At 50.9% G+C, this 27,049-nt stretch overlaps 1 protein-coding gene across 9 annotated transcripts in view; it reads right to left on the bottom strand.

Annotated features, from left to right (window-relative positions):
* The window catches only part of TTC7B (tetratricopeptide repeat domain 7B), a 250,186-nt gene that overhangs the window by 212,216 nt on the left and 10,921 nt on the right, over positions 1-27,049 (bottom strand). For all 9 annotated transcript variants that reach the window (XR_015721857.1, XM_045807632.2, XM_045807635.2 and 6 more), the window contains exons 2-3: positions 15,116-15,270; positions 8,986-9,154 (exon numbers count right to left, since the gene is read on the bottom strand). Coding sequence is in view for 8 of the 9 variants with exons in the window: in XM_045807632.2 (XP_045663588.2) it covers positions 8,986-9,154; positions 15,116-15,270 (324 nt within the window). In the remaining variant the exon portion in view is untranslated. The remainder of the gene's footprint in view (positions 1-8,985; positions 9,155-15,115; positions 15,271-27,049) is intronic.

The following is a 27,049-nucleotide window of genomic DNA, read 5'->3' on the forward strand; positions in this document are numbered from 1 at the left end:
AGCCCCACATCAGGCTCTTCCGCTATGAGCCTGCTTCTTCCTCTCCCACTCCCCCTGCTTGTGTTCTCTCTCTCGCTGGCTGTCTCTATCTCTGTCGAATAAATAAATAAAATATTAAAAAAAAAAAAGAACAAGATAAAATTATAGGGGAAGGGTCAGGCGATCAACCTCGACCGTGCGGAGAGTGAGAACATCACTGCCACCGGCTGCTCCCAAACACAGGTGTACGTGAGGTCAGATGACACACCCCCCCCACAGCATTTTCCCATTTTGTCTTATTCAGCCTTCTTAGTACTCTTCTCTGAGTATTATTATCCCCATTTTGCAGATAAGAAAAGTGAGACTTAGAGACTTAGATCAAATGGCTTAAGAATCACCGAACGGAATCAAGGGCTCAGAGGTTATCTGACACCAGCCCCTTGTCAACAGCACCCCCAGTCCAAATGAGAGTTTACGCTCCAGCTGAAAGGCAGCTCAGTAAAGCAGATAGAGCAGGGATTCTGGAGTCCACAGGCCTTGATGTGAATCCCACCTCGCCTCTGAAATTCAGCCTCTCAACTCCTCACAAGGAATGGTAATCGCTACGCACAGGACTGTTGCCAGAACGAGGCGCCGTCACACAGGTCAATCAGCAAGCACCACACGTGACTCTGGGCAGGGCTTGATAAACGCTCACCCACAGCAATGCCCCCACCTCAGGGCAGCCGAGCCCTGACATGGCTGTCACCATTAGAAAGACTTCCAGATACAGGCCTAACATTGGACTCTGTATAGTCTCCACTGCCCAGCTCTGGCAGAGAAGTCTTTCTTCTCCCAAGGGCCCTCCACCCGTGGAAACTATTCTTCTCCAAAAAGCCCCATTCCTGGGGCACCTGGGTGGCTCAGTCGGTTAAGCGTCTGCCTGTCGCTCAGGTCATGACCGTGAGGTCCTGGGATTGAACCCCACGATGGGCTGTCTGCTCAGTGGGGAGCCTGTGTCTTCCTCTCCCTCTGCCTGCTGTTCCCCCTGCTTGTGCGCTCTCTCTCTCCCCGTCAAATAAATAAATAAAATCTTAAAAACAAAACAAAACAAAAAAACCGACACAAGAGATATAGCAAAATATTAAAAAAAAAAAAAAAAAAGCCCCATTCCTTCAGCCCTGACCCACCTGATGTGGTCTGGTCACAAGGCATCTCCAGTCCAGTCCACAGTGACTCTGTCACATAGCAGTCACTGGCTCCTTCCCAACTGTCCCTTCTCCTTCTCCCTACAAGGACCGCCTCCAAGGAGAGAGGGGCATACAGGGCCCTGGGCCTGTTTGATGAGAGGGCTCCTATTCAGAAGAGCTGTGCTATGGACGTCTGTCGTGGACCCTCCCTCTGATTCTCCTGGTGGGACCACCCTTCATCACAGCCTTCATGCCAGACCGAAGCCAGTCCCGGGGCATGATGCTGGCCACTGCAACTAGATCAAGGGTGGGAATGTGATCCACCAGAGCCACTGAGACACAGTGAGGATGTGGCCCAGGTTTCTGAGACAAGAGTCTGGAGCTGCTCCAGCCAGCCACCTGGAGCCCGAAATGGGAACCAGCACGGAATACAGTAAGCTGAGAAATGGGGAGAAAGAATCCATCTTTGAGCCCTGAATCCAGCTGCCATGGAACTCAGACCAGGTGGGGTCTTCTTTCACCTGCAACGGGAAGGGCCCTAACCCAGAGCTTGGCAGAACTTCAAAATGGGTCTTCAGCTCGGCTCGGGACCTCAGCCCTCCATACACGGCTTCCCTCCCACCCCTCACCCCCATTCCGCACACGCCCAGGGCAGGGGCTCTGGCCCCACCACCAGAAAGCCTTGCAGGACAGACCTGGATCTGCACTGTTGCCGCCCTCTCTGTGAATACAACGCATTCGCGTACGGCCTCTGCCAAGCAGCTGATGGGGGCTGGACAGAGCAGGTGACATGGACACTCTGCCACCAGTCCACCCCTCCTGACTCCAGGGTCCCCAGCAACCGTCACATATCTCTAGTGACACCCTCTCCCGCCAAGCACACAAACGGCCTCACATCCTCTCAGCCGCGCCTCGTCCCCCCCCCCCCACCCCCCGCAGCTTCTGCCTCTCTGGGTGAGCCGGCTTGAGAGCTAAGCCCAGGTCACCATGCCTGTGCCTGAAGCTGAGCAAAGGGGGCAACTGGCCCAGAAGACAACCCCTGGCCTGAAGAGGGCGTGCGGGGGGGCTATGTGAGTGTGACCCCCCAGATGCCTTTGGCCCTGGCAGAGCAGGACCAGCCTGCAGCCAGGCCACCACACCCAGGCTCCCGTGGGACCAGCACACTAACACCTCTGAGGATGGAGCCCGCATCAGTGACAGCCTGAGAACCCCCCAATAAACGTGCTTCCACTTTCCTGGGGGAAACTGGGGCTGCTCCTGGGAGCCAGTATTCCAGGGTGGAAAAAGCAGCTTTGAAGCAGAAAAGTAAAGCATCCTTGTAGGAAACGCATCCCTCAAGTCACCGTGTCGGGGTCTGGCCTCTCCTTGACATAGAGGGCTGTTAGCATCAGCCCCTAAGGGAAAGAGCAGATACGCCTTCATTCTCTCTTTTCTGTTTCACAGAGGGAACCCCTGATTAAAGACAGATGCTTCCTCTGTGGTCTACATGCATGGCAGCCTTTGGGGAGGATGACAGTCCTCAAGTCATAACCACCCACTAGCTGAAGAACTTCCAACTCAACAGCCTTTTTCCATGGCCCCCAGATGCCCAGGACTGGGCAAAGTGTGGCAAACAAACACATGAGCGACACCTGCTAAAAGCCCCTCGTGGATGGACTGCGTCTCTTGTGCTGATGTATCTAAAGTTTGCGCTGGTAGGAGGCCCCCTGAAGACAGCGAGCAATCCCCAGGTGCCTCTTCCAAAAACATTTGTCGGTGAATGTCGTAAGTCTCCTGGTCTAAGAACTGCTTATGCTAAGCTGAAGTCCGTGGGTGTGTGCAGACACTCGGTTTTAAGCTGGCGAGAGCAAGGCTGGGATCCAAACCTTTTGGAGATGGGTTCTCTATTTAAAGACTAGTGCTTATCAGCTTCAGGGAAAAGGCAGCACTTCTGAACAGCTTCCTTTGTGAGCTCCTCTGCCCCTTCGCCCTGCCCACGGCAGAAGGCCGGTGTCTTCCCTGACACTGTGTCCTGAGACAGTGGGCAGTCCAAAGAGAGCCCTAGGGCCAGCTTTACACGAGGAAGGCAAAAGAGGCTGTAACACCTTCAAGGGGACGTCATTATGTAATTCGAATTCTATCCTTCATCGCACCTGCACTTCTGGGAAGAGCGAGAGGTCCATGAACTCTGTAGACTCTAGAAAAGGGGATGTCTTTAGGGATCAGCCCCCCGCCTCTGGGCTCTGGCCGGGAAGGGGAGTCCAACCAAGAGATGGTTTCTCCTCCTTGGCTTGCTCTCCTCTTATCAGCCGGGGTATTTAGCATATTCCTTATGGAGACAGCTGTCTGAGAACTGTGTGAATGGTTCTCGCCTCTTAAAGGACCACTACTTGAGTGGACCCATTCCAATGTGAATGGCCTTTTGTGAAAAAATCATTCATGTGGGCCCAATTCCAAAGCCCTCTAACCTTCGGGGTTAGCCTTGGGCAAGACTGGTGAAATGCAGAGGGAGTGCCTCTCGGGCCCCACCCTCAAGCAAACCTCTCCAACTGCCTCTGGTCACTGGGTGCTGCCCATCCTCCAAAACTGTCCACACCACTTCTTCTCTGGACCTCAGACCTTTGCTTGATCTGCCTCTGAAGATTTCCCTCTCAATGTAGGGTTCTGGGTCCCACTCCTGGGACCACACCCTCTGCCACACCACGCAGATATACTAAGGCAAGTCTCCCGTCTCCCCATAACCGGATGTTACCTGAGGCTCCTGAAGAGGTCTATCCATTTGGAGCCACACCCAAGAACAGAAGTAGCTAAACTTTGCTGATCCACCGGGCACTGTGCTAAGAGCTTTACATGTACTCCTCATTCCCTACAATAACCCTATAATGTAGATACTATTATTATCTCTGTTTTATAGAAGAAAAACCTGAGCCCCAGGGAGGTGAAAGTAACTTGCCCAAGATCTTACAGCTAATAAGTGACAAAGCTAGAGATCAAACCTGGGCAGTCGGGCTCCAAAACCCCAGGCTCTTAACCAATGCATCAAAGGAGCAATTTCAAACCCGGGAGCAAAGGAGGAAGAGAGAAAATGGGAGGCTCCATAGAGCTCCCCATCCCCGTGCCGCCTTCTCCACCTGGGCACCGAGGTCATGCGGTTTGACAGGAAGGTTTCCTACCTCATCCTGGCCTTGCCTCCTGCTTACTGAGTGTCATCAGGCAAGTCTCTTGGCCTCTCTAGCACAGTCTCCCGCAACGGAAAAAGAAACTGTTCGTATAAGGGATGACTGGGAAGGCTCCACTGACCCTTTGCCATCTGTCCTTCTCTGCTTGGTACCGTGCAATCTAGAAAGGAAGCTTAAAACCACGCCACTGTTTCCAGTTCGCAATTTCCCTCCTCTTAGGCACCAGAGCCTCAGGTCCTCCACGTCCCCTTTCATTCACCTGAGTGCAGGCTACTTCCTTCTCCCTGCCCCTTCCTACAGGTGCCAGCTGGGTAAGAGACCAAGTTCTACTGGACATGTGTAATCAGAGGCTTACATGAGCCCTCAGTCTCCTTTTTCCCAGGTCCCTGGGGACTATGGTCCTACAGCAACCTCTCCCCAGTGGGCTGTCAGCAAAACTGATGCATGCTACTTCTGCTCACCCTAGACGTCTCCCTCTCTTCCCCTTTCCATGAGCTGCACCACGCCAGCACGCCAGCTTCAATCACACAGATGAGGACGACACCCTAATGGATGGGGCGAAACAGGAACCTCTGAGAACACAGCTGCCCCCCCCCAGCTGTGACCAGGCGGACTATTCCAGGACTCCCTCATATTGGAGCCAGTGTGTTTTCGGTCCCTGTAAGACAACGGGGTACATACCAAGGCTGTTTATAAAGGCCGTGTCTGGGAAGGCAAGCCACTTCCAGCTCCCACTGGCCTATCTGCAGAAAGTCACCCCATGTCCAGCAGATCCAAGTCCCAAAATAGACAGTGGCCATGTGTCCACATTCCCTAGCCTTCCCATTTGTGGAAAGAACATCTGTGGCCACAACAAGTGTGGAAAGAACACGTGGCGTCCTGGAGATTTCATTTGCTACCTCAATCCGTACTCCCGAGCAAAATGTCTCCTCACTTGATTAAACCAGTACTACCAGAAGCTGAAGAGTTTCTCCATCTCCTCTATTTCTTCTCTCTGTCTGCTTAGGTTTAAGAGATGGAAGGAAGGAGTTGGGGGGATCGTGGGGGGCATTGAGATCTACTTCGGAAGTCCCTGATCATGGAAATGAACAACGTTTCAGAAAGAGACCCACGCCAGGCTCTGCTGTGGTGTGATGTCAGCATGCTCTCAGAGGTATTGCCCATAATCGGCAGAGAAAGACTCTGAATCATCGAAATATGCCCAATATGTCACCTACAAAGAAAATGCATCTCACCACGCAGGGCTAGGAGCAAAGGCGCCCAGATCACCTGAATGATATGACAGGCCTCTCAGTAAAAATGTAAGCAAGAGAACTTGTACAAATTTCACTCAATAACTGAGCACTGATTACGTGCCAAGTCCTGTGCCGAGTTCTGAGGATGGCAAACACACAAAACAAACAATTCCTCCTTTAGAGGAACTCATAGACCGCCAGGGGCATCTGATACCAGGACAGCCGATTCTGGTAGGATTTTCATGTCACCTACTAATCTACAGAGCAAAGACAGCAGTGAATATGGCTAACTCTGAACAGGTGAGTCCCAGAGGCCATCAGAGAAGACAGGACATGTGAGCTGGAGGCATAGAATTTACGGGAAGAAATCTGGGCAAGGAGCAGGAATTAAGGTGGAGGAACAAGGAAGGTGAGGCTGCCAAGTGGGGTCTATGTGCAAATCAAGAGTGTCCTCTAGTGATGTGAATGTTTTCTACATGAGGAAACCTCACCTGGCCCAAGCGTGCTCTGATCCACATGCCATTAGAGCAGAATGGTTAAGTACATGGCTTCATACTGAGGCCCCTTCTGTCTCTCACCAGGTGAGCGTGGGCTCTGGCTCAACCACTTCCTGGCTTTGGGAACCTGGGCAGCTTATCTAGCCTCCCTGTGCCTCAGTTTGCTCATCTGTAAAATGGAAAAAATAATAGAGGCCACCTCATAGGGTGGTGGTGAAGACTGGCTGAGATACCCAAGTAAAGGGCACATTGTGGGCATTCCAGTCACCTCGCCCAGTCTCATTTCCTTTGACTGTAAATTGCAGGTTTGGAGGATTTAAGAGACAGCAGAGCCTTAACTGGTAACTGAATGATGTTGGCTATGGATTCCCAATAAGCTGAGGCTAACGTGAGCTGACCCGGGGAAAAGCTCGCAGCTGTGGCTGGAAGAGCAGATGTGGGAGTGCAGTGATTCTTCCGGGCTCTGGCTGAAAGCTCTGGTCCTGTCAGACCTCCGGAGCCCGTGGAAAAGTTCAGGTGACCCGTTAAAGGCCAGCTCCACCACCTCCAGCAGCGTGCAGTTGCCAGGGGAGAGGTGCGCGCTGGGCGCTCAGCCCGGGGGGCCTCAGGGGACAGCCCTTCCTTTCTTCCCGAAGAAGCCAGAAAGCCAAATTTTTAACTGGATGGTCCCAATCTGGAAATGTCAGCAACTAACTGAAAAGCGCTGGCAACGCTGAGCTGACGACACCAGCCCCGTGTCAGGCACCTGCAGGCTCGCGGTTCACGACGGAGAGAAGAGAACATACGCTAGCTTTCATGGAGTACTTGTCCACAGTCTCTCCTGAAACCTTCTCAAGGACCTTGAAGAAGAAAGAACCACCAAAGAGTGCTGCTACACAGAGTTAGGACCAAGAGCCTCTTGAACTGGCTTGTCTTCGGGCATCTCCACAAATTAAAGGGACAATTTTTCAGTTACTCTAAGTCACTTCCTGTGCTGCCCCCACGGAACACTTAACTTTTACACAAATGTTTAGATCGTGGTCGCTGTGCACCAGGCATTTGATACGTCTGATCTCCTATAATCTTCACGATAACCCAAGGAGAGCTGGAGAGAGGGGGAAACCGAGGCGCAGAGCCAGTACGCGACGGCGGTGGGAGCTGGACTGGCAGACGGCTGGGCGCTGCTGCTCAGAACAACCACTCCACTGCCTCTCACCTGGCCGGCGCCGGCTCGGGGCTGGGGCTTCCTGGGCTGCGGGCCACTTCCTCTGGCAAAAGCGATCCTTCCCTCTCCTGTACGTGTGTGCTGCTGTGTGTGCCCACGGAAGCCAGCCAGGGCCAGGTCTCCCAGGAGCCAGCCAGCGTGTCCCACGAGCCAAGAGCCCGAGCACCATGGCTAGGGGCCCACTGCTAACCACGTATGATGCAGGCCTAGACCCAGTGACATCTCCTATCCTCCTTGCAGGAGGCTGAGCGGGCCGTGCCCTCTGAAGATGGCCTGCCATCACCAGCCCGTCTTAGAGCGGATACGAGGGCCTGAGCTCTTGCTGCGAAGCAGGCCCCAGAGCCATCCCCCATCCTCAACTAGCAAAACACCCCTGACGACAACCCACTGGGCCCCGGGTGACCGGAAACTGCCCGATGAAGGTTTGCTGTCCTTGCAGGATATCATTTCTGGCCCCAAATCACACACGAACTCCCATAAGCCCAAGGCATGTGAGGTGACAGAGCAGGCACCACGAAGAAGGGGGCAGCTGCGTGGCACACACCCCAGGACCCCCTCCAACAGCCTCACGAGATGGTGCCCGCTAAAGGGCCAGAGTGCCCGGTCAAGAGTGACAGCGTCTTTCCCCAGCCCGCAGGGATGTTTAAAAGATGAATTAGATGAACCTGGTAGTATTTGAGGTTCCCCAGGGAGCTGGTGGAATATGTCACCCCTGATACAAAGCTCTTAAGTGTGCCTCAGGCTGGGTCTTTGTTCACCATTGCGCAGGACAACCCAGTTAAGATGGCTGACAGCACGCTGGTGACCAGGGCCCTGGCCTCCGTGCTGGCCACCGTCAGTCACAATGCATGGTTTGGACAGTAGGTGGCAGGAGGGAGAGGAGCTGCTTCTAATGCTCCTGTTCTTACTGTGGCCTTTCATATTCAAAGTGTCCCTCCTCCTCCCGGAAGCCTTCCTGGCCCTGTGCCCCGGTATGACCTCTCTTATCTCTAAAAAGCTGTTAGCCATGCCCGACTTTTACCATCTGCTGCCTTGTTTGAGGCTGATATTTTAAAATATTATTTGATAAGCATTTAGTATGCACCAGGTACTGTGGTCACTGCTTTACATACGTTATTTGACTGAATCCTTAGACTAAATCTATGACGTGAATGTGGTTATACCCATTTCACAGATTAGGAAGTGGCAGCTTGGAAAGGTCAAACGATGTGCGTGTCCTGCATCTGTCATTTTCCCTTCCATGGGACTGCATTCTCTCACATGGGATTACAAGCTCCTTCTTCGCAACCAGGCTGACATTTACACTTCCTTCCAGCCCCAGAGTCCATAGGCACACAGCTAAACCCTGGATGACTGACTGTTACAGTGACTGCCATATGCAGGGACCAATCAGCCTTAATTCAATTAGCCCAGAGGCGGCATTAATTAATAAAACTGGTCAGCCACGTGGCCAAGTGGCCAAGTAGCCATATGACAAGATTCCTGGCATGTGCTGGGCCATATCTTAATTACCAAAAAAAAAAATCCCTGCTTTCATTGCATATTAGTTATCAGGACCCTTTACTGACATGTTTGCCCCTCATTTATTTCATGGGTAACTGAAGAACTAAGGGTCAGAGGGAACAGTGTGTGGCAGGGCCCACACCATGTGGAGGCACTGGCCCAGGGCACAGGGTCGGCCTGTGGGCTCCACGCAGCGTGGCCCTGGGGGACAGCCTCCCGGGCAGGAAAGCGCGGGCTCACCTTTGGTGGCGTAGGCTTCCGCAATCATGCGCAGCCTGTAGGGAGGGACGGCTGTCAGCGGCAGGTCATCGAGGCCCACCCGGGCATAGATGTTGAGAGCCTCCTTATAATCTCCTTCAACATAATTCAACTTGGCCATGATCAGATTGGATTCTTGTAGGAACTCTGACTAGAAGGAAAAGGAGAGAGAAAAACATTTTCCTACGATGCTATGAGTAATGCTCCCTCGGGGGCCCGCCACCTGCTGCCACCACACCTTGGGGCTCTCCACACAAGAATGCACACACCAATGTTCACAGCGGTACTGTTCGCCATGGCCCTGGGAGTGGCAACAACCCAAATGCCCATCGACTAATGAACGGGTAAGGCAAACGTGGTCTGGCCTCACAGTGGAATATTACCCAGCCACAATGAGGAAGGAAACACCGCCCCACGCTTCAACAGGGATGGACCTCAGAAATATTATGGCAGGTGGAAAAGCCAATCACAAAAGGCTACATGTTGTATGCTTCCATGTATAGGAAATGGTCTGAGTGGTCAAATCTATAAAGGCAGAAAGTAGATCAGCGTGTTTGCCTAGGCTGGAGGATGGGAGGCTGGCAGGTGACTGCTAATGGGTAAGGGTTTATTTTGGGGGTGATGAAAATGTTCTAAAATAGGGTAATGATTGCACAAGTCTGAAACCACTGAATTGTACATTCTAAATGGGTAAATTGTATGGCATATGAACTCTACTTCAAGAAAGCTGCTATGAAACAAAACAAAACAGAACCCTGAGGCTCCCCACAGGCCCGCGTGCTTGGCTGTGCTGGGCCAAGAACGGAAGGACGATTTATGAACAAAACATACAAGCACCTGTCTCAAAAAAGGGCATCCTGGTGCGCCCTGTCGGCTGCACTGGGGGTGTGCCACAAGACTGTAACCCAAATAACCCAAAGAGAGAGGTTTTCTAAATTGGTGCAACACCCAGGACTTGCTTTCTTTCTAGGGGTGAACTTTTCCCACTGAGCCATTCCTGCTCGGTAAGGTGACTGAGCCCTGGTCCCCCCCACAGAGGCTGCAAGCTCTAGCCATCCTCTGATGGGTCCTCATTCCTCTCCAGGCAGGAGAGGTTGGCTTTCCCAGTCCACACCCACCAGCCTCATCCTCTGCCCTTCTCCCCGGTCAGCACTCAGCAGCAGGAAAAGAGGAGACAGCCCAGCCTGCTATATAAGGAAACAGATTTATCACCCTCTCACAGGCCTGTTCCTTGGAACCCAAGCTATGCAAGGCTAGATTTTCCCGCTTACAGAAGCACGCCAGGAAGCTGCACTGTTCTGTACCCTGGAACAGTGATAGGGTGGGCAATGTGCAGGTAACTAGCCAGAGCACGGCAAAGCAGCTGTCTGCCGGGATTGTCAGCTTCCAGGCATTTCTTTCTTGCTTTTTTTTTTTTCTTTATTTGAGTATAGCTGACACACAATGTCACATACTTTTCAAGTGTATGACATAGCGGACAACTCCGTACGCTATGTTGTGCTCACCGCAAGCGTAGCTACCATCCGTCACCACACAAAGCTGTTAAGACACCATTGACTATATTCCCTATGCTGCGCCTTTTATCCCCAGGACTTATTCATCCCGTAACTGCATCTCCTGCTCCCCTTCACCTACTGTGCCCACCACCAACCCCCCACCCCGGCAACCATCAGTTTGTACTCTGTATTTATGGGTCTGTTTCTGTTTTTTGTTTGTCTGTTTACTCATTTGTTTTACTTTTTAGATTCCACATATAAGTGAAATCATAAAGTATTTCTTGAAAGGGAGACGGGGCAACAGGCAAAACGGGCAAAGGAAACGAAGGGAGGAAAGGGGCTTTTTTTTTAATTAAATTTTATTATTATTATTTTTTAAGTAGGCTCCATGCCCAACCTGGGGCTTGAACTCATCACCCTACGATTAAGAATGGCAGGCTCTACTGACTAAGCCAGCCAGGCACCCGGAAAGGAACAAAAAAAGGGGGGGTTTGCGTGGCCCCAAAGAGAAAGAGAGAGAGAGAGACCAATGCAAGAAATTAGAATTATATTTGCAAACAGAGAAATCAAAGCAGACTTAAGAAAAGAGAAAAAGAGCTATGAAAAAAAGACCCACCACAGAGGTTCTCCACCCAAAGAAAAGGCTTCCTGGCATACAAGGCTGCGTCTTCCTTCCTACCTTAAGCCCTCCAGCCCTGGGACCACTGGCTTAAAAGCAAACAGAAGGGGGAGGGGAGCAGAAGTTAGTGTTTACCAGGCACAGAGCTTGTCTGGGATGGACGGTGGTGGCCGCACGACGGTGTGGATCTATCTAATGCCACTTAACTGTACACTTAAAGATGGTTGTGATGGCAAAGCTTGTGTTAGATAATATCTCACCAAAAGAAAAAGATTTTTAAATTCAACATGAAAAAATTTTTTAAGTTTTTTTTTTTTTTTTTTAAGATAAGTAAACTACAAGGCCAAATGGAAAAAATGCAGGAGTCTGAACAAAATTCCAAAGTGCAAAGGCACAGTTTGGACGCACTGGGAGAGCCTTGCTGAGGCACTTTAGTCGGCAACACCACACGGAGGCTGCCCGCTGCAGGGGAAGGGAGACCCGCCCCGGCACAGTGCTTGTGCTGCCCTGCCCATGAGAAACACGGTTTTCTTGACTTGACTCAGAAGCAGGTCTCCTGACTCCCAGGCCAGGTTCCCTCTGCCCCACCACACTGCTACCTTGCTCTGGTCCTTCCTGTCTCAATCCACATGTGTTTTGTGGGCACGCTGTCTGCACTGGGCTTGCGCAAGCGCCCCACCGGAGGTGCGCTGATTTAAGGTCAAGAAGAGAACGAGTTTCATGGTAGCCAGTTATTGGGGCGACACTCCCGTGCAAAAGCTGGGCGACTTTGGAATATTCTTTATAGGGTAGAGGAAGCTAAAAAAATGGCCACAGGAGAAAAATCTCTCTAGGTAGAACCAATAAAATCGCAGTTGCTTCCACATCTGAGCCTCAAGACCACCCTGAGCTAACTACACTTACGGATGAGAAACGTGAAGCTCAGAGAGGGTAAGTAGCTTTGCCGAACCACACAGCTTATAAATCTAGAACTGGAACACAAACTCAGGAATTCTAACTTGAAATTCCATGTTCTTACTACTACACTGGGTGAAAAAGCAAAGCCCCTCAGTACCTGGTAAACCAGAAGGATAATTTTTCACAATGAAACTAGGGATCTGGAAGGGGGTAAGAAACTAGCAGATATCAGGCCTGGAGCATGATCCTCAACCTTTCTCCCCTAGCACACAGCCACCCCTTGTGCCTCTTGAAGGGATGCTTGAGTATGACAGCTGTCACTGGGAAGCACAGCCCACGAGTCCACTGTCCCTCTACCCGTTCTCACTGATGAAGACTGACGAGTGTCACGAACTGACTCTGAAGAGAAGTGTGGCATGGCCCTTTGAAAGAAACAGGGAAAGAGAGAACATGTGTTTTTAAAGGTCCAAATGCACACCAAGTGCTTAGTAAACTGACCTTCCTATACTCAAGTGATGCACAGGGCGCCTGGGCGGCTCAGTCAGTTAAGCATCTGACTCTTGATTTCAGCTGAGGTCATGATCTCGGGGTCGTGGGATCGAGCCCTGCGTCAGGCTCTGTGCTCAGTATGGAGTCTGCTTGTCCCTCTCCCTCTCCTTCTGCTCCTCCCTCCACCCCTGCTCACTCTTTCTATCTGTAAAATAAATAAATAAAATCTTTAAAAAAATAAAATTGAAAAAATTAACTGATGCTCTCAAGCCAGCCTGAGGAGCCTGGAGCTGTGTCCAGTGGAGACAAAGGCCTTTTAAAAGGGAGGCTTTCTGCCAGCATTTCCAGAAGCCTGCAGCCGCGTAACTGACAAACACTAACGCTCACTTACACAGATATTGCCCAGGCCTCCAAATGCTCCAGGGCCAAGGAGGTGACCAGAGGACAAGGAGGAAGGACAGGAAGGAGGAAGGAATGAAACCTCACAGGCTTGGAATATCTAGGAGCTGGGAGGGTCCAAGCTCACCCCTCCAACAGCCCACCGTATTCAAACTGACAGAAACTAAGCCCCAGAGAGGGAAGTGGCCTCCTTGGGGTCACACAGCAATTTGGGAAAAGGCACAAGCTTCCAAAACAGATACAAAAGGTAAAGCTAAGCAAAACATGGCTTCACTGGGGAGGGAACGTACACAAACGTGAGAGTAAAGTCCAAAGGAGTAGCCCTGGAGGGCTCTGAGGTGGGGGGGGGGGGGGGTGTCATCAAGGTTAAAAGCAAAGAGATACAACTGAACAACAAAAAGCCCAACCCAAATAAAATATGGGCAAAGCACTTAAATAGCTATTTCTCCGAAGAAGACAGACAAATGGCCAATAAGCACACAAACAGGTGCTCAACATCCCTGATCATCAGGGGGATGCAAATCAAAACCGCAATGAGATACCACCTCAAAACCGTTAGGATGGCTACCACCCCAAACCAAAACAATACCCCAAACAGAAAATAAAAAATGCTGGCAAGGATGTGGTGAAATTGGAACTCAGTGTTGGTGAGAATGTAAAACGGTGCAGCTGCTATGGAAAATAGTACAGAGGTTCCTTAAAAAATCAAACATAGAATTACCATATGATTCAGCAATTCCACTTTTGGGTATATGCCCAAAAGAACTGAAAGCAAGATCTGGAAGAGATATTTTGAACCCACATTCATTGCAGCATTATTCGGGGCGCCTGGGTGGCTCAGTCAGTTAAGTATCCAACTCTTGATTTCGGCTCAGGGCATGATCTCAGAGTTGTGAGTTCAAGCCCCACGTCAGGCTCTGTGCTGGGCATGGAGACTGCTTAAGATTCTCTCTCCGCCTCTCCCTCTGCCTTTCCTCTCTCTCTCCCTCCCTCTCTCCCCACCTCTCTAAAAAAAAAAAAAAACAAACAAACAAACAAAACGTCTGTATTATAACAACATTATTCCAAGTACCAAAAGGCAGAAGCAGCCTCAGCGGCCACTGACGGATGGATAAACAAAATGCAGTATAAACTTAGAGTGGGTATTACCCAGCCTAAAAAAGGAAGGGAATTCTCACACGTGCTACAACATGGATGAACCCTGAGGACATCATGTTAATGAAATAAGCCAGTCATAAAAGACAAATACTCTACAATTCCGCTTATGTGCGGGATCTGGAGCAGCCAGAATGACAGAAACAGAAAATCTAGGGGTTGCCGGGAGCGGGGGCGCGGGGGGATGGAGAGTTGGAGGCTCATGCATAGACAGTTTCTGTCTGGGATGATAGAAAAGTTCTGGAGACGAGATAATGGTGGGGGTTGCACAACAGCAGGACCGCAGCTGAAGAAGCTGATGGGCCTGGGGCTGGGTGCCGTCAGCTACCTGGAGGAGCGCGACCTCAGAAGAGCAGGAAGAGCCAGCCCTCAGGGCGGGGAAGAGCTCAAGCCCAGTAAGTAAGCTAATGGGTGGGGGGGGAGGCGAGGCAGGGGGAGCGAAACTGAGAGGAAAGGAGATTCAAAGGAAGCAATTTGTGGTGAGAGGGAAAGCTGAGTCTAGAGACGGGAAGACAGGGCAGGGGAGGAGCAGAAGGGTAGTGCTTAAGGTCTCCTGGGCCACGAGGGTTAGGGCTGTTGGCTCAGGCAGAGGACCGGTCTGGTCCCGGCTGCCTCCCACACCAAAGCACCAGGCCTGCGCTCGCCAGGAGGAGCCCCACACAGTTCTGGGCCGCAGGCGCCTGGGGACATTCAGGAGCTGCGTATTTCAGGCAGGAATTGTGAGGTAAATGGCACTCCTGGGCCAAGGCGTCAGGTTGAGCTCTGGGCCACATACAACACTTGGAGAAGATTTTTCAGAATATCTTGTCACTGAAGACTCACCAGAGAGACCCTAGTGAGCTGGAAGCCCCCATAAGGTAGTCAGCTGGCTGAGGGGCCAACACACCGACCACACGGTGAGTGGGCCTGCTTCTAGAAGCCGCACCGTGGCAGCGTGCCCGTGCGCTCCGAACACTACCTGGTCCCATTGCAAGCCATCCTTCCCCACGGCTCACTGCCTGGAGGAGGTGGGACAAGCATCACCCACTGCCCCCCTCGGCTCAGAGACCCTCAGTACCTTTAGGTTCCCTCGGTCCAGGGCGGCGGTCAGATGCTTGCGGACCTCGGTCAGCTGGGGCCTGGGGCCTCGGGGACTGGCCCCCTGCCGCAGGGGGTGTTCCTTCAGGGACTGCTCTAGCTTCGACTCCCCGAGGAGGAGCTCTGCCATGTCATCTGCAAAGAACAAAGTGAGAGGCTCAATGGGAGCCTGGAACGGTCTGTGTGCTGGGAAGCCCCCTGGGGACCTCGAGACCACCACACCCTTGCTCCGTGCCCCCAGCAAGGCCCTTCTGGAACTTCACAGCCTTCGATGGAGTCCAAATGGGCACGAACTTAGGTGAATTCTGATCATTAATAATGTTCCAGAGTTTGTAGGCAGACAGGTGGTAACGCATTTATTGAGTCTAGAAAGACTAGATATATATTAACATGGAGAGAGCGCGGGTTCAGTGGAAAAACACAGCTGTCTTATGCTATTTTTCAGCATGATCTGTATAAACCAATACTGTGTATTTTCCAAGACTGACGCAGTGAAATCTCCTAGCTCTTTTGTGTTCTGCGGTCTTACGCATGGATGTGAGCTGGCACTTTGTCTCGTACAGTCGGATTCTTAAAACGAGTTTGTGTCAAAATGACCTGAAGGCATGCAGTCCGTTTCTGCCTAGAAGTCGGAGCTATACAGACACTGACAACTAGCAACGTCTAGATAAAGGTTTTACTCCTAAGAGCACACTACTTACAGTTACGATTTCGCTACGGTGCACGTTGGCTTGTTAATTAGAATGAAGAGCTCACTCCAGAAGTAGCTCTTGGGAACCCTCACATCTAGATGTTCCGAATAAACCCAGAACAATTCATACACCAGCCTGAGCACAACCTATTTCTTCTGTGATGGGACGGGACCTAATTGTATTAAAATATAAGCACAGCGTAAAAGGTCTGGAAGGATATACCTCAAATCCGTGATTGTAGCTACCACTGGGTTGCAGAGTGGGGAGGACCTCAACTGGAGGTAGGGGCCAAAATGGACTTTAGTTTTATCTTGAACCTTCCAGTCCCAGAAAGGAGAACAGATTTGCCTATTATTTAGGTAATCTAAAATTAACTCAAGAGAAAGTCACGGAGCACGCACTGAGATTCTGAGCGGTAGGTCCCCTGAAGGCAGTGAGCTGTAAGGAGAGCCTTCTCAGTCCTCTGGCCAGTGACCCAAATCTGCTAAATCTGAAGTTCTCAGCACTGCCTCTGCGTACCAGGAAGCCTGAAACAGTTTCTTAGAGATGAGACCTAGGGTCCTGGCATGGGCCAAGCCACAGCAGACCCGGGCTGAGTTAATTACAGAACTCAAGAATTCTCTACATTGTCCAAGAAGGAAAAGCAAATTGCCTACAAGATGAGGGGAACGCCAGGCAGGACCCACAGCAGCGTCCTAGAGCAGAAGACAGTGCAGCGATATCTGCAGAGGGCACGGGGACACACAACGTTAGCCAAGGGGCCTGGGGCTGCCCGCAACACCGGTCGGGTGAGAGAGCAGCAAGCAGCCTCCTCCCAGAAGCATGAGCCCTTTGTGAGAATGAAATGCAGCTAATAAAGAAATCCAGGGCTCAGGGATGAAGGATGTGTGGGCAAAGGCCTGACAGTGAGGATCAGAACATTTACATATAGAATACTAAATGCCTACAAGAATTAGCTACCGAACAGAGCAGGACTGCTATAAGCCAACACAATGCAAACACGACAACATACCAAAATTGGGAGGTGCTTCGGAGCACCATCTTTCAAAACAAGATAATACATGCTTAAAGAAAAAACCATGACTACAATCTTTTTAAAACTTTACTGCACTCTTTCAGGAAACGATGCCACATGGTAAAGCATTTATCTGGAGCTCAACAATTCCCTCAGATTCACTTTCGTTTCCTTCTTCCCATCAGTATTTATTAATACTTTATTTTTAAAATAGCCGCTGCCCAACAGATAGGGATGCAAGTCACGTGTTATTTTAAAAGTTGCACTAGCTACGTTAAAAAAGGAAAAAGAAACAGGTGAAATTAATTTTGATAACATCTTTTATTTAACTCAATATATACAAAATATTGTTAGTTTAACAAGCAATCCATATTTTTTAATTATCAACATGTTTTATATTCTGTTTCGTATTAAGTTTTCCAAATCTAGGGGCGCCTGGCTGGCTCAGTCAGTAGGGCATGTGACCCTTGATCTCGGGGTCATGAGTTCAAGCCCCATGTTGGGCGTAGAGCTGACTTTAAAAAAAAAAAAGTTTTCCAAATCTAGTGTGTGCTTTGCACTTATGACACATCTCAACTCGAACCAGCCACATTTCAAGCGGTCAGCAGCTACCCGTGGCTAATGGCTATGATGTGGGACGGGAGTGTGATCACAGTTCATAAGTATGCCTATTTATCTTTATTCTGTCTGTTTCCCTAAAAAGATGTCTAGAATGAGCATCACTTAAGAATAAGTAATAAAAATTTCTGAATGATAGGATTTGGGATAATTTTTTTCACTCTCATCTTTGCAGTTTCAATTATTTTTATTGATCAGAATCATTTCATATTACTTTTAGGAAAAACTGCGACTATTCTTTAAAAACTGGAAGTATCTATCTTGGGACATTAATGGTGGGTATTTCTGAGTGGTGAGACTATTAGCATACATTGACTTTCTTTTCTGTAGATTTTACATTTCCAAAAAAATAAAATAACAAGAGATTCAGAGTCACAGATATAAATCCCAGTTTGTCACACTGTGCCTGTGGCCTTAGGATTTAGCCTTGGTGTTTTGGGGGTGCAATTCTAAGAAAGCACCTCTGTACATCTGAGCTGAAGATTCCTCTCTCCACATTACCCCCAATTATTCCCCCCACTCCAATTACCTCCCTGCCTCGGGCTCCTCTGACCTTGTAGCTGAAAACGGCTGCGCAGAGCAGAATCCCCAGGCCAACAAGCAGAAAGGACAGCAGATCGGGCCCTCTGCTGCTGCCACCTCTTTCTAGCTGTGTGACCGGGGGGCACATCGCTTACCCTCTTGAAGCACCAGCCTCCACTTGTTTTTTTTTTTTAAAGATTTTATTTATTTATTGGACAGAGATAGAGACAGCCAGCGAGAGAGGGAACACAAGCAGGGGGAGTGGGAGAGGAAGAAGCAGGCTCATAGCGGAGGAGCCTGACGTGGGGCTCGATCCCATAACGCCGGGATCACGCCCTGAGCCGAAGGCAGATGCTTAACCGCTGTGCCACCCAGGCGCCCCCAGCCTCCACTTATGAAATGGGAACAATACCACGACCATAGCAAGACTGTGGATGAGAGCTGATGAGTTCTCAGTGAGGGAAATGCTGTGGCATGGACTGCCGTACCTCTCAACTAGACCTCGCAGGATGAGTAGGATCTGGACTGGCAAACAATACCGGGAAGGTCAAACCAGGCTGAGGGAACAGCAGAACATAAGAAAAGTGTGAAGGCAAAAGCACATCGGACCAAGTGGCCAGAGAAGAGAGTGTGGGTGAGTGAGGGGACAAGAATGGAGACTCAAGTGGGGAGCAGATCATGGGACTAACGGTTCCCTTCTCCCCGCTCAGCACCATTCCCACAGAAAACAGGTCCTGGCAGTTTCCACAGGCAGTTCTCCACATGCAGCCTCGTGAACCTCCTCCACGCCTTCGGGATGACTCGGAACGCTGAGACCACCATCCACCATTACTTGATAAAGTAAAAAAAAAAAAAAGCGCTGTCCAACTCTCCCTACACATGCCCTATCCCAAGCCACCCTCAGCTGCCCCAGGAACGTCGAGCAGCCCAACCTAGGTGTTTTCATATCTGCCCCTTCCAGACTATAATGAGAGACCTGAAGGAAGAATCTGTGTATTATTTACTTTTTAGTCTCAGAGCTGAGCACAATGTTTGGCATAGAGTCAGTGCTCAATAAATGGTGAATTAGTTCAATGATAGGCCAAGGCACTTGGACTCTACCCTCCAGTGTTAGGCCTGGTCCTGCCTGTGGCACAATCTGCCAGTCGTCCCCAAATATTCATTCTCCCCTTCTTCCTTTAGTATTAGAGTCCCTGAGTTTTATCAGTGCACATAGCTGCCAAGGTAAAGACTACTTCCCAGGCTCCCTGGGAGCTGGATGCTGCCACGTGACTAAGTTATGGCCAGTGGGATGTGAACAGAAGTATTGCATGCAGCTTCTCTTGCTGGGCCCTTCCAGGGAATGAGCTTACCCTCCAGCTCCTCTTCACCCTACCCCATTAGCTGGGATGAGTCTGTGCTGGTGGAAAATGGAGCATCCATTCTGGTCCTCAAGATGGAAGCCATCTACTGAGGATCCCGGAGCAGCACAACATTAGGAGCCTTGGTCTCCAACACCCAGGAGCCGCCCCTGAGCCCTGGACCGCTTATGATCAATTATTACACGAGAGAGAAACACTAACTTCTACCTTGCTATTGCTTTAGTCGCTGTTACTCTGACCTTAGTGACAGTGGCCAAACTGTTATCCTGGCTAGATCTCCCCACCACCAAACAGGCTTTAAGTTGAGAACTGCTATCTGAGAACACCTGACCAATCAATACGCATTCCCAGAGTCCCTCATGTCTAGAAGGAATCCCACAGAACCCAAATGAAGGCTTTGGTACAACACCCTGACATCACCTCTCCTGTTTCGCTGGCTTTACATCCTAGGCTTGTGAAAATATTTAAACAAAGGACTATATATAAAGGGAAGTATAAAACTACCACCTTAGTGCTTTGTAAGATTCATAGCCTTTTAGTTCCTTGATCTCCCGATACTGGGGGAACACACCAGAGTCTTGCTGCTAAGATGTGCAGAGAGCCCAGCTCTAACAGAACAACTGGGTGGGCTCTGGGAAAGGTTCAGCTGAGAGGAAGAGGCTTTGAGCAGAATGAGAAGACACAGTCCCTCCCCTCACGGAAGTTCTAGTCCTTCAGCACCACCCTGCAAGCTGCAGCTCTACTGAGATGTGCACGGTCCCGGTGGTGGAGGAGGAGACAAAGCCTTCACCAAGAATGTTACAGGTACATGTTTACAAGATGGAAAATGTGGGGAAAGATCTTTGAGGCAGCAGAAACAGAATATGCAAAGACAGGACACAGCCTCGTTGTTTGGGGGAACTCCAAGTAATTTGTTAGAGCTGAACCATGAAGGGCAGAGAGAGGAAGATGGCCACAGTTGGGAGTTTCCTGCCAGGCAGGCAAGGATCAGCTCCTCAGGTCTGGAAGGAGCCGAGCACTCCGAGCAAAGAGCTTACATTCCAATTGGAAATTAGCACCGTGGCTGCAAAATCACTTGTGCAATTTTAAACATTTTCAGGCTCCAATGAATCTCCCAAGCAAACTACATTTTCTTTGCTCTCCTTCGAAAAAGGTGACTTCCCTACCACTTATGCTCCCAACCAGGAGGGCAAAGATCTGAAAAACATCCATGAACTCATGCCGGAGAAATCACACAGAGGCTACAAGTTTCCGTCTTCATGAGGCAGGAGCTTAGCAGCCCGACTGACACTCCACAGCGCTGGCCGCTCTTGTCAAGGACCTATGGGTTCCCAATTCAGAGCCCACAAGTGACAAAAGAAACAGAGGTCACCTAGCCAGCCGTTACTGCCCACAGTGTGTCCGCTTACACGCTAGGCTAGTGAGGTGCAAGGGGAAAAAAGGCACCTCGGGGCATACAAGAAAATTAGTTCCAGCTGGATTAAAGAATTAAGTATGAAATAAAAGAGGATAAAAAGATAAAAATAGAACTTTCGCTTTCAGCCAAGATGGAACAAATTTACCCTCCTGTATAAAATAACCACAAACACAAGACGGAACATATGAAAAAACAATTCTCACGACACTGGATGTGGGACCACAGAGAAAAGGGATCCCTGAGAAGTGGGTAGCAAACCAGGTGAGTTCTCTGATTGCCTTGACAGTTTCCGGCTGCCCCACAGGAACAGGGGACCCTTACATCAGGACTCTGCCTCATGAAAGACTTAAATCTGAGTATCTCTCCCCCAGTCATTCGCCTACTCACACTCACCAGGCACAGGGTAGGGAGCAGCCAGGCATTCCACACTGCAGGTGGAGCAGCAGGACTGCAGAGTGGGGCCAGGTGTGTACTTTCCAGAGGGCAAAAGCCCAGGATTACAAGGTGGAGGACAGAGCTCTGGCCTCAGGCAGCCCCTAGGCTTAATAACAGCTCTGTTGCTTACTAGCCGTGTGGCACTGGGCAAGTTAATTAACCTCTCTGAGCCTTAGTTTCCTCCCCTGGCTACTGTGAGGCTAAGACACAATGTATGTAATGCATAGAGTACAAAGCAGGGGCTGAATAGATGTGAGTTAGCGTTCCTGTCACTGCCATTCGTTTTGGACTTGCTATTTCCCAGACCGGTTGTGTCGGATCTAATGAGGTCAGAAAGCTCTGTGAGACACAAGCCCTGTGCTCAAGAGGCCTGCAATCCAGCAGGAAGATAAGAATGTTGTGCAATGTTTATGACTAGACAAGCCACGCTGGGCTCTTACTAAATGCCGTGCAGTGGGCTAAGCCATTTACATGATCCCATTAGTCCTCCCAACCCTGCTAGGACCTGTTAGCACCTCCATCTCACAGATGGGGAACCAGGCACAAGAGGTGAAGCGACGCGTCAAAGGTCGCAGAGCCAGTCCATCCCGGAGCTGGGATTTGGAACCCAGGCCATCTCCTAGCACCGTCGCCCTAGCATGTGCACAGCAGCATCCAGAAAAGGGGCCCAGCTTCCCTCCCAACCAGTCGTGTGACCCCAGCCAAGCCACTTCATCCTTCTGCTGCAGACTGAGCAGGCCGTTCCTGAGACCCTTTCCTGGCCCACCTGCTAGGACTCAGCGGACTGCAGTGAGGGACTCGGGGGTGCCCAGGGCTCGTTCTACCTTTCCCTCGGGCATTTCTCAGGCTTTAAGTGAGGCTGCAGAAACCAGCTCCCCGGGAACTTACATGGAGCTAAACCCTGAAGCCGAACAGAGGCCACTCCTGGGGACTGTCACTGAGAAGAATATGGGGAATCAGCTCCGGCAGGGCACTCTGGTGTGTGCCCCATCTCCAAACAGACAGTCCACTGAGTCCTGCGGTTGGCCCAGCTCCATACCCGGCCGGGCCTCGGCCTCCTTGATCCCCCCGAAACGCGGGGGATGGGGGCTATAGCCTTTGCTGCTTGAGGTGACTGCCCCTTCCTCCCAGCCTTCTCACTCACAGGATAAATAGGTGACACCCAGAGATTTGATCAGATGGAGAAGAAAAAGCTTAGGGTTTCTACTCTATTCCAGGGAGTACTTGATATCAATACCAAAAAAAAAAAAAAAAAAAAAGTCTCAACAACCGCGATTTGTCAGTTGGGAAGCATTTAGGTCTATTCAAACCATTCCTGCCGTGGCTGTGATCCAAGAGGAAAAACAAACCCCCATTCAAGTAGGAGCCGGTTCTTCAGCGTCTCCTCTGTCACCCAGCAGAGACAGCCAGCTTCACCGTCTCCTGGTCTCAGCACGACCTCAGTGAATTTCGTCCCCTTACTTACCCAGCTTCTTTTCTTGTAAGTCACAGGTACCCCAGCACTCACAGTACCTGTCATCCCCCCTACCCACCAAAAAGTGACAGAAACACAGACACTGCTGGACACTGTTGGTGGGAACGTCATCGGTACGAGTGTCTGCAGAGGACAACTGAGCAACATCTATAAAATGATTTACGTACTAGACCGCCCGACCCAGAAAGCCCCGTTTTAGTAACTCCTCCCCTACACGCATGCACTCTCGGGCACCAAGAGGCACATACAGGGATGTTTGCTACGCGCAGCCCTAGCGCTAAGAGCAAAGGACGGAACACACCTGGATGGGCCTCACCGGGGACCTGTTCAATGAGCTACGCTACACCCCACGTGATGGGTCAGGATGTGTCCATTACACGAAGGAAACGGATCTCCATCCAGACCCGTGGTAGCCTGACTGCACACACTGCCCCAGGTCTTCATGCCTCCCTGAATCCACATGTTGTGACGGCTCACACTGACCCTGGGCTGGGCCACGGGACTTGCCCTGACTGACAGGACGGTAGCACAACCGACACACACAAGCTGGGAAACGGACTTAGGCAACTGCTTCCCGCTTGCTTCCCTGGGACCACCTTGAGCCCGTGGCCGGGCGGGCCTGGGTCTAAGAAAGGCCGCGGGGAACAGAGCCAAGTCGTCTCCGCCAGGCCCCGCCACGTGAGCGAGCCAGCCGCGGGCAGCCCGGCCACGGAGTCGACCCGCAGCTGGTGGCCCATGCACGGGTGAGCCTGGCAAGCCCAGAACGGTGACAAACAATAAAAGGTGGCTGTTTTCAGACACTGAGTTTGGGATGGTGTGTTACACAGCAATAGTCAACAACGTCAGAGTGAGATACAAAATGGGGTGTGTGGTACGTTACTACGGTGTGTAAAAAAAACAAAACCGACAATGCACTTTCTAATGAATCTACAGACATGCTGAATATTTCCGAAAGGACCCCCGGGAAAGTCCTCTTCGGAGTGGCTACGTCTATAGAGACGAGCAGGAGGACACAGAGATGACGCAGGAAGGAAGCTACCTTTCTCTCTTGTATTATTTGATTTTTAGTATCACATACATTCGTAACCTGCACAAAACATTAAGGAAAAGAAAATGGCCCGTGTTGGAGTGTGTTCTGACTCTGGAATGCCTCATCTGGTCACCCACAGGGGGGTCACATGACCTGGCCCATCATCTCAGAGCCAGGTGGAGGAGGTCTGAGTCTGCGGTTATGACTGAGAACCTGTCACCAGCTCTCCCTGGGCCACCAGCCTCCCGTGTGCACACTCTCCAGGCCCCCCACATCCTTCCGCGGCCGTGGCAATCTGTCTCACCTGAGGGTGCCCGGACACGTTGTACTTCCCTCCCTTCTCCTGCCAAAATCCAGGCATCGTGTGAGATGCATGACAGGGTGACCTTGGAGCAGCTTTCCTGAGCTCCCCACGCTCCTCACCGCGCTGTGCACATTCACACACCAGCCTGCATTTATTTAGCACCTGCCCTGCCAGCATCTGGCACGGACAGGAGCAAAGGAGACAGAGGGGTCTCTGCCCTTGTGCTGCTTACATTCCAGAAGGGGAGACAAACCAGAAAAAGGCCAGCTAGTGGTAAGAGATCAGCAGAGAGTTAAAACAGGGAGACGTGACAGGGAGTGACCAGGTGGCTACTTGAGACTGGGCTGTTAGATCAGGGCCAGAGTCTCCAAGGAGTCGGAGTTTGAGACTTGCACAATGAGACAGAGTCAGCCATGCAAAGATCTGAGGGAAGAGCACTCTGCAGCCCATGGAGGGGCCCTGGGGTAGGAACACAGCTGGCACATTCGAGGAACAGCAAGAGGGCCGTGTGGCTGAAGCGGCAGGGACGGATCAGGGTAGTCAGAGAGGTGGGTAAGGACAGCCGTGAACACGCTCGTAGACTGCGGTCAGCAGTGTGGCTTTCCTCCGAAGTGCACCTGGAAGCCTCTGGACGGGGTGGGGAGTGTGCAAATAGGGGTGAAGTGATCTGGTTTAGGTTTTGCAAAGACCCCTCTGTCTGCTGTGTGGAGAGTGAACTTGGGGCTGGAGCAGGCGAGGCGACAGCAAGGATGGTCGGAAGGTCACTGCGGGAGGCCAGTGGGGGGTGACGGACACTGGGACAAGGGGAAAAGGTGAGAAAGAGTGCAGAAAGGGAGAGACAGGTGGAGGGAGGACACAATTTGGAGGTAAGATAAACAAGACTTACTAATGGGTTGAACTGGAGGTGTGGCAGACAGAATAATACCCCCCACACCGCAGAGATTACTGTGTCCTAGTTGCTGGAACCTATGAGTATGTCACCTTACATGGCAAAAAGGAATTTGCGGGTGTGATTAAATTACAGACCTTAAAACAGGATTATCCTAGATTATGTGGGTGGGCGTGCTGGGTCCTTGGAAGAGGGAAGTAGGCGGGTCAGAGTCGGAGGAGGAGATGTGGGGACAGAAGCAGGTATAATCACAGAGGAAGCTAAACTGCAGGCTCTACAGATGGAGGAGGGACCAAGAGCCAAGGAATATGGGCAGCCACAGAGGCCAGGAAAGACCAGGGCACGGATTCTTCCCGAAAGCCTCCAGAAGGAAGACAGCCCTGCGGACACTTGGATTTAGCCAAATGAGACCCATTTCTAACTTCTGACCTCCAGGACTGCCAGAGAACACATCTGCATTATTTTAAGCCAGTAAATGTGTGAACACTAGTTACACCAGCAATGGGAAACTAATGCAGGAGGGATGAGGAATGGAGAGGGATTCTAGAGAAATTCTTTACTTTCAGCTTTGAGACTGCACACTGGACTGGAGAGTGGTACCCTCTTGCCATTTACTGAGGTGAGCAGAAATAAAACCAAGAGTTCTGTTCTGACTCCCTTCAATAACAATTGATACCCAAGAAGAGAAACCAAGTCGGTAGATGAAGGCTGGCTTCAAAGCTGGAGGAGAGTGAATGGAAGGACCCAGTTAAAGAAACCAGGACAATGTTTGTTACAGAAACAGATTAGAAGTTTCCGGAAAGAAGGAGTGGCCAAGTGGGTTAAGGGCAGCTGGAATATGGAGGAAGATAAGAACACAAACATAACCGTTAGATTTGGCAACAGGGAGGCCACATCAGAGGGTGACCTTGACATGGGAAGTCTCGGGGTGTGCGGGGGGGGGGGCGGTTACAAGCTCAAAGGAGCAGGCTGAGGACACAATGGTTCTTTGAAGAGGCTTTGCTGAGCGCAGAGAGCTGGGCAGTGAGTAGGGAGGCGGGATTAGGGAAGGTTTTTACCGGAGAGTCTAGCGTGTCTGTGAATGCTCGAGGGAATGACCGGGGAAACAGAGAATTGATCCAGAAGAGAGGAGAAATGACAGCAGCCGCAAAGTCCTGAGGAGGCGCGCACAGAGGGCTTCTGAGCAAAGGCGAAGGGGCTGTAGGCCTGGAAAGGAGCTGGAGCCTCGGTACAAGTGACAGGAGGGAAAGCGGGCACACTCGGTGGTGGGAAACAAGGGGCTTTCCTAACTGCTTCTATGTCCTCTGTAAAGTTCATAGCAGGTCATGAGCTAGGAGTGACAGGATGGCATTCCGACGAAAAGCCTAAGAAGGGGAAAGAGTACATGAGAGCAGGAAGTGTGGCAGTGCCTCTGAGGTCACTGGTCATCAAGTGCAAACGACCAGCGAGGCCGAGGGCTTCCTCCACGACGTGCAGCTGCTCGGCAGCACATGTGAGCAGGCAGAGAGCTAGGCGTCAGCACGGTAGGGCCGCTGCCAAGCAGCAGGGTGGAGAAGAGAAGGTCATGTCACCCCGCTTCTCAAAACCCTCCTGGGGCGCCCCTCTCACCCAAAGTGAAAGCCAAAATCCTTGTACCTCACCCCCTTGGCTCTGACCTCCACCCTATCCCTCTCATAGTCATGCCTTGTCTCCAGGACTTAGCCATGGTAGGTGTTCTGTAAATATTTCTGCAATGAGTGAATCAGTCAATGGGTCTCCCTTTCATGGACAGGACCTAAACAAGTCCCTTAGTCTCTGGAGACTCAGCTCCTGCCGGGGCGCCTGGCACATAGCTGGGGCACGACTGGTGACCGAGACCCAGGCCTTCCCACTTCTACGTCCAGGCGCCTGTTGTCCCCCCTCCACTATCTTTGCTTAAATTATGACCCAGTTCCAAGGCCCTGCTATTTGGATCTTGACTGAAAGGTAAAGATGCCATAAGTCAAGGATTAAGGAGCTCAAAGAAATTGGCAAAAACGATATTCTGGGAAAATCTTGGTAATTGGGAGTCCAGGCTTCATGCCAAAGCCTACTCCCCATGTTCACACACAATGCAGAAGCTGGAAGGACAGGATGAGAGTAAAACGTGGGAACAGAAGACAATTCTTCCACTGCGAT

This window comes from Ursus americanus, chromosome 26 (assembly GCF_024610735.1).
Source record: "Ursus americanus isolate L20-20 chromosome 26, mUrsAme1.1.p, whole genome shotgun sequence".
Classification (NCBI taxonomy): domain Eukaryota; kingdom Metazoa; phylum Chordata; class Mammalia; order Carnivora; family Ursidae; genus Ursus; species Ursus americanus.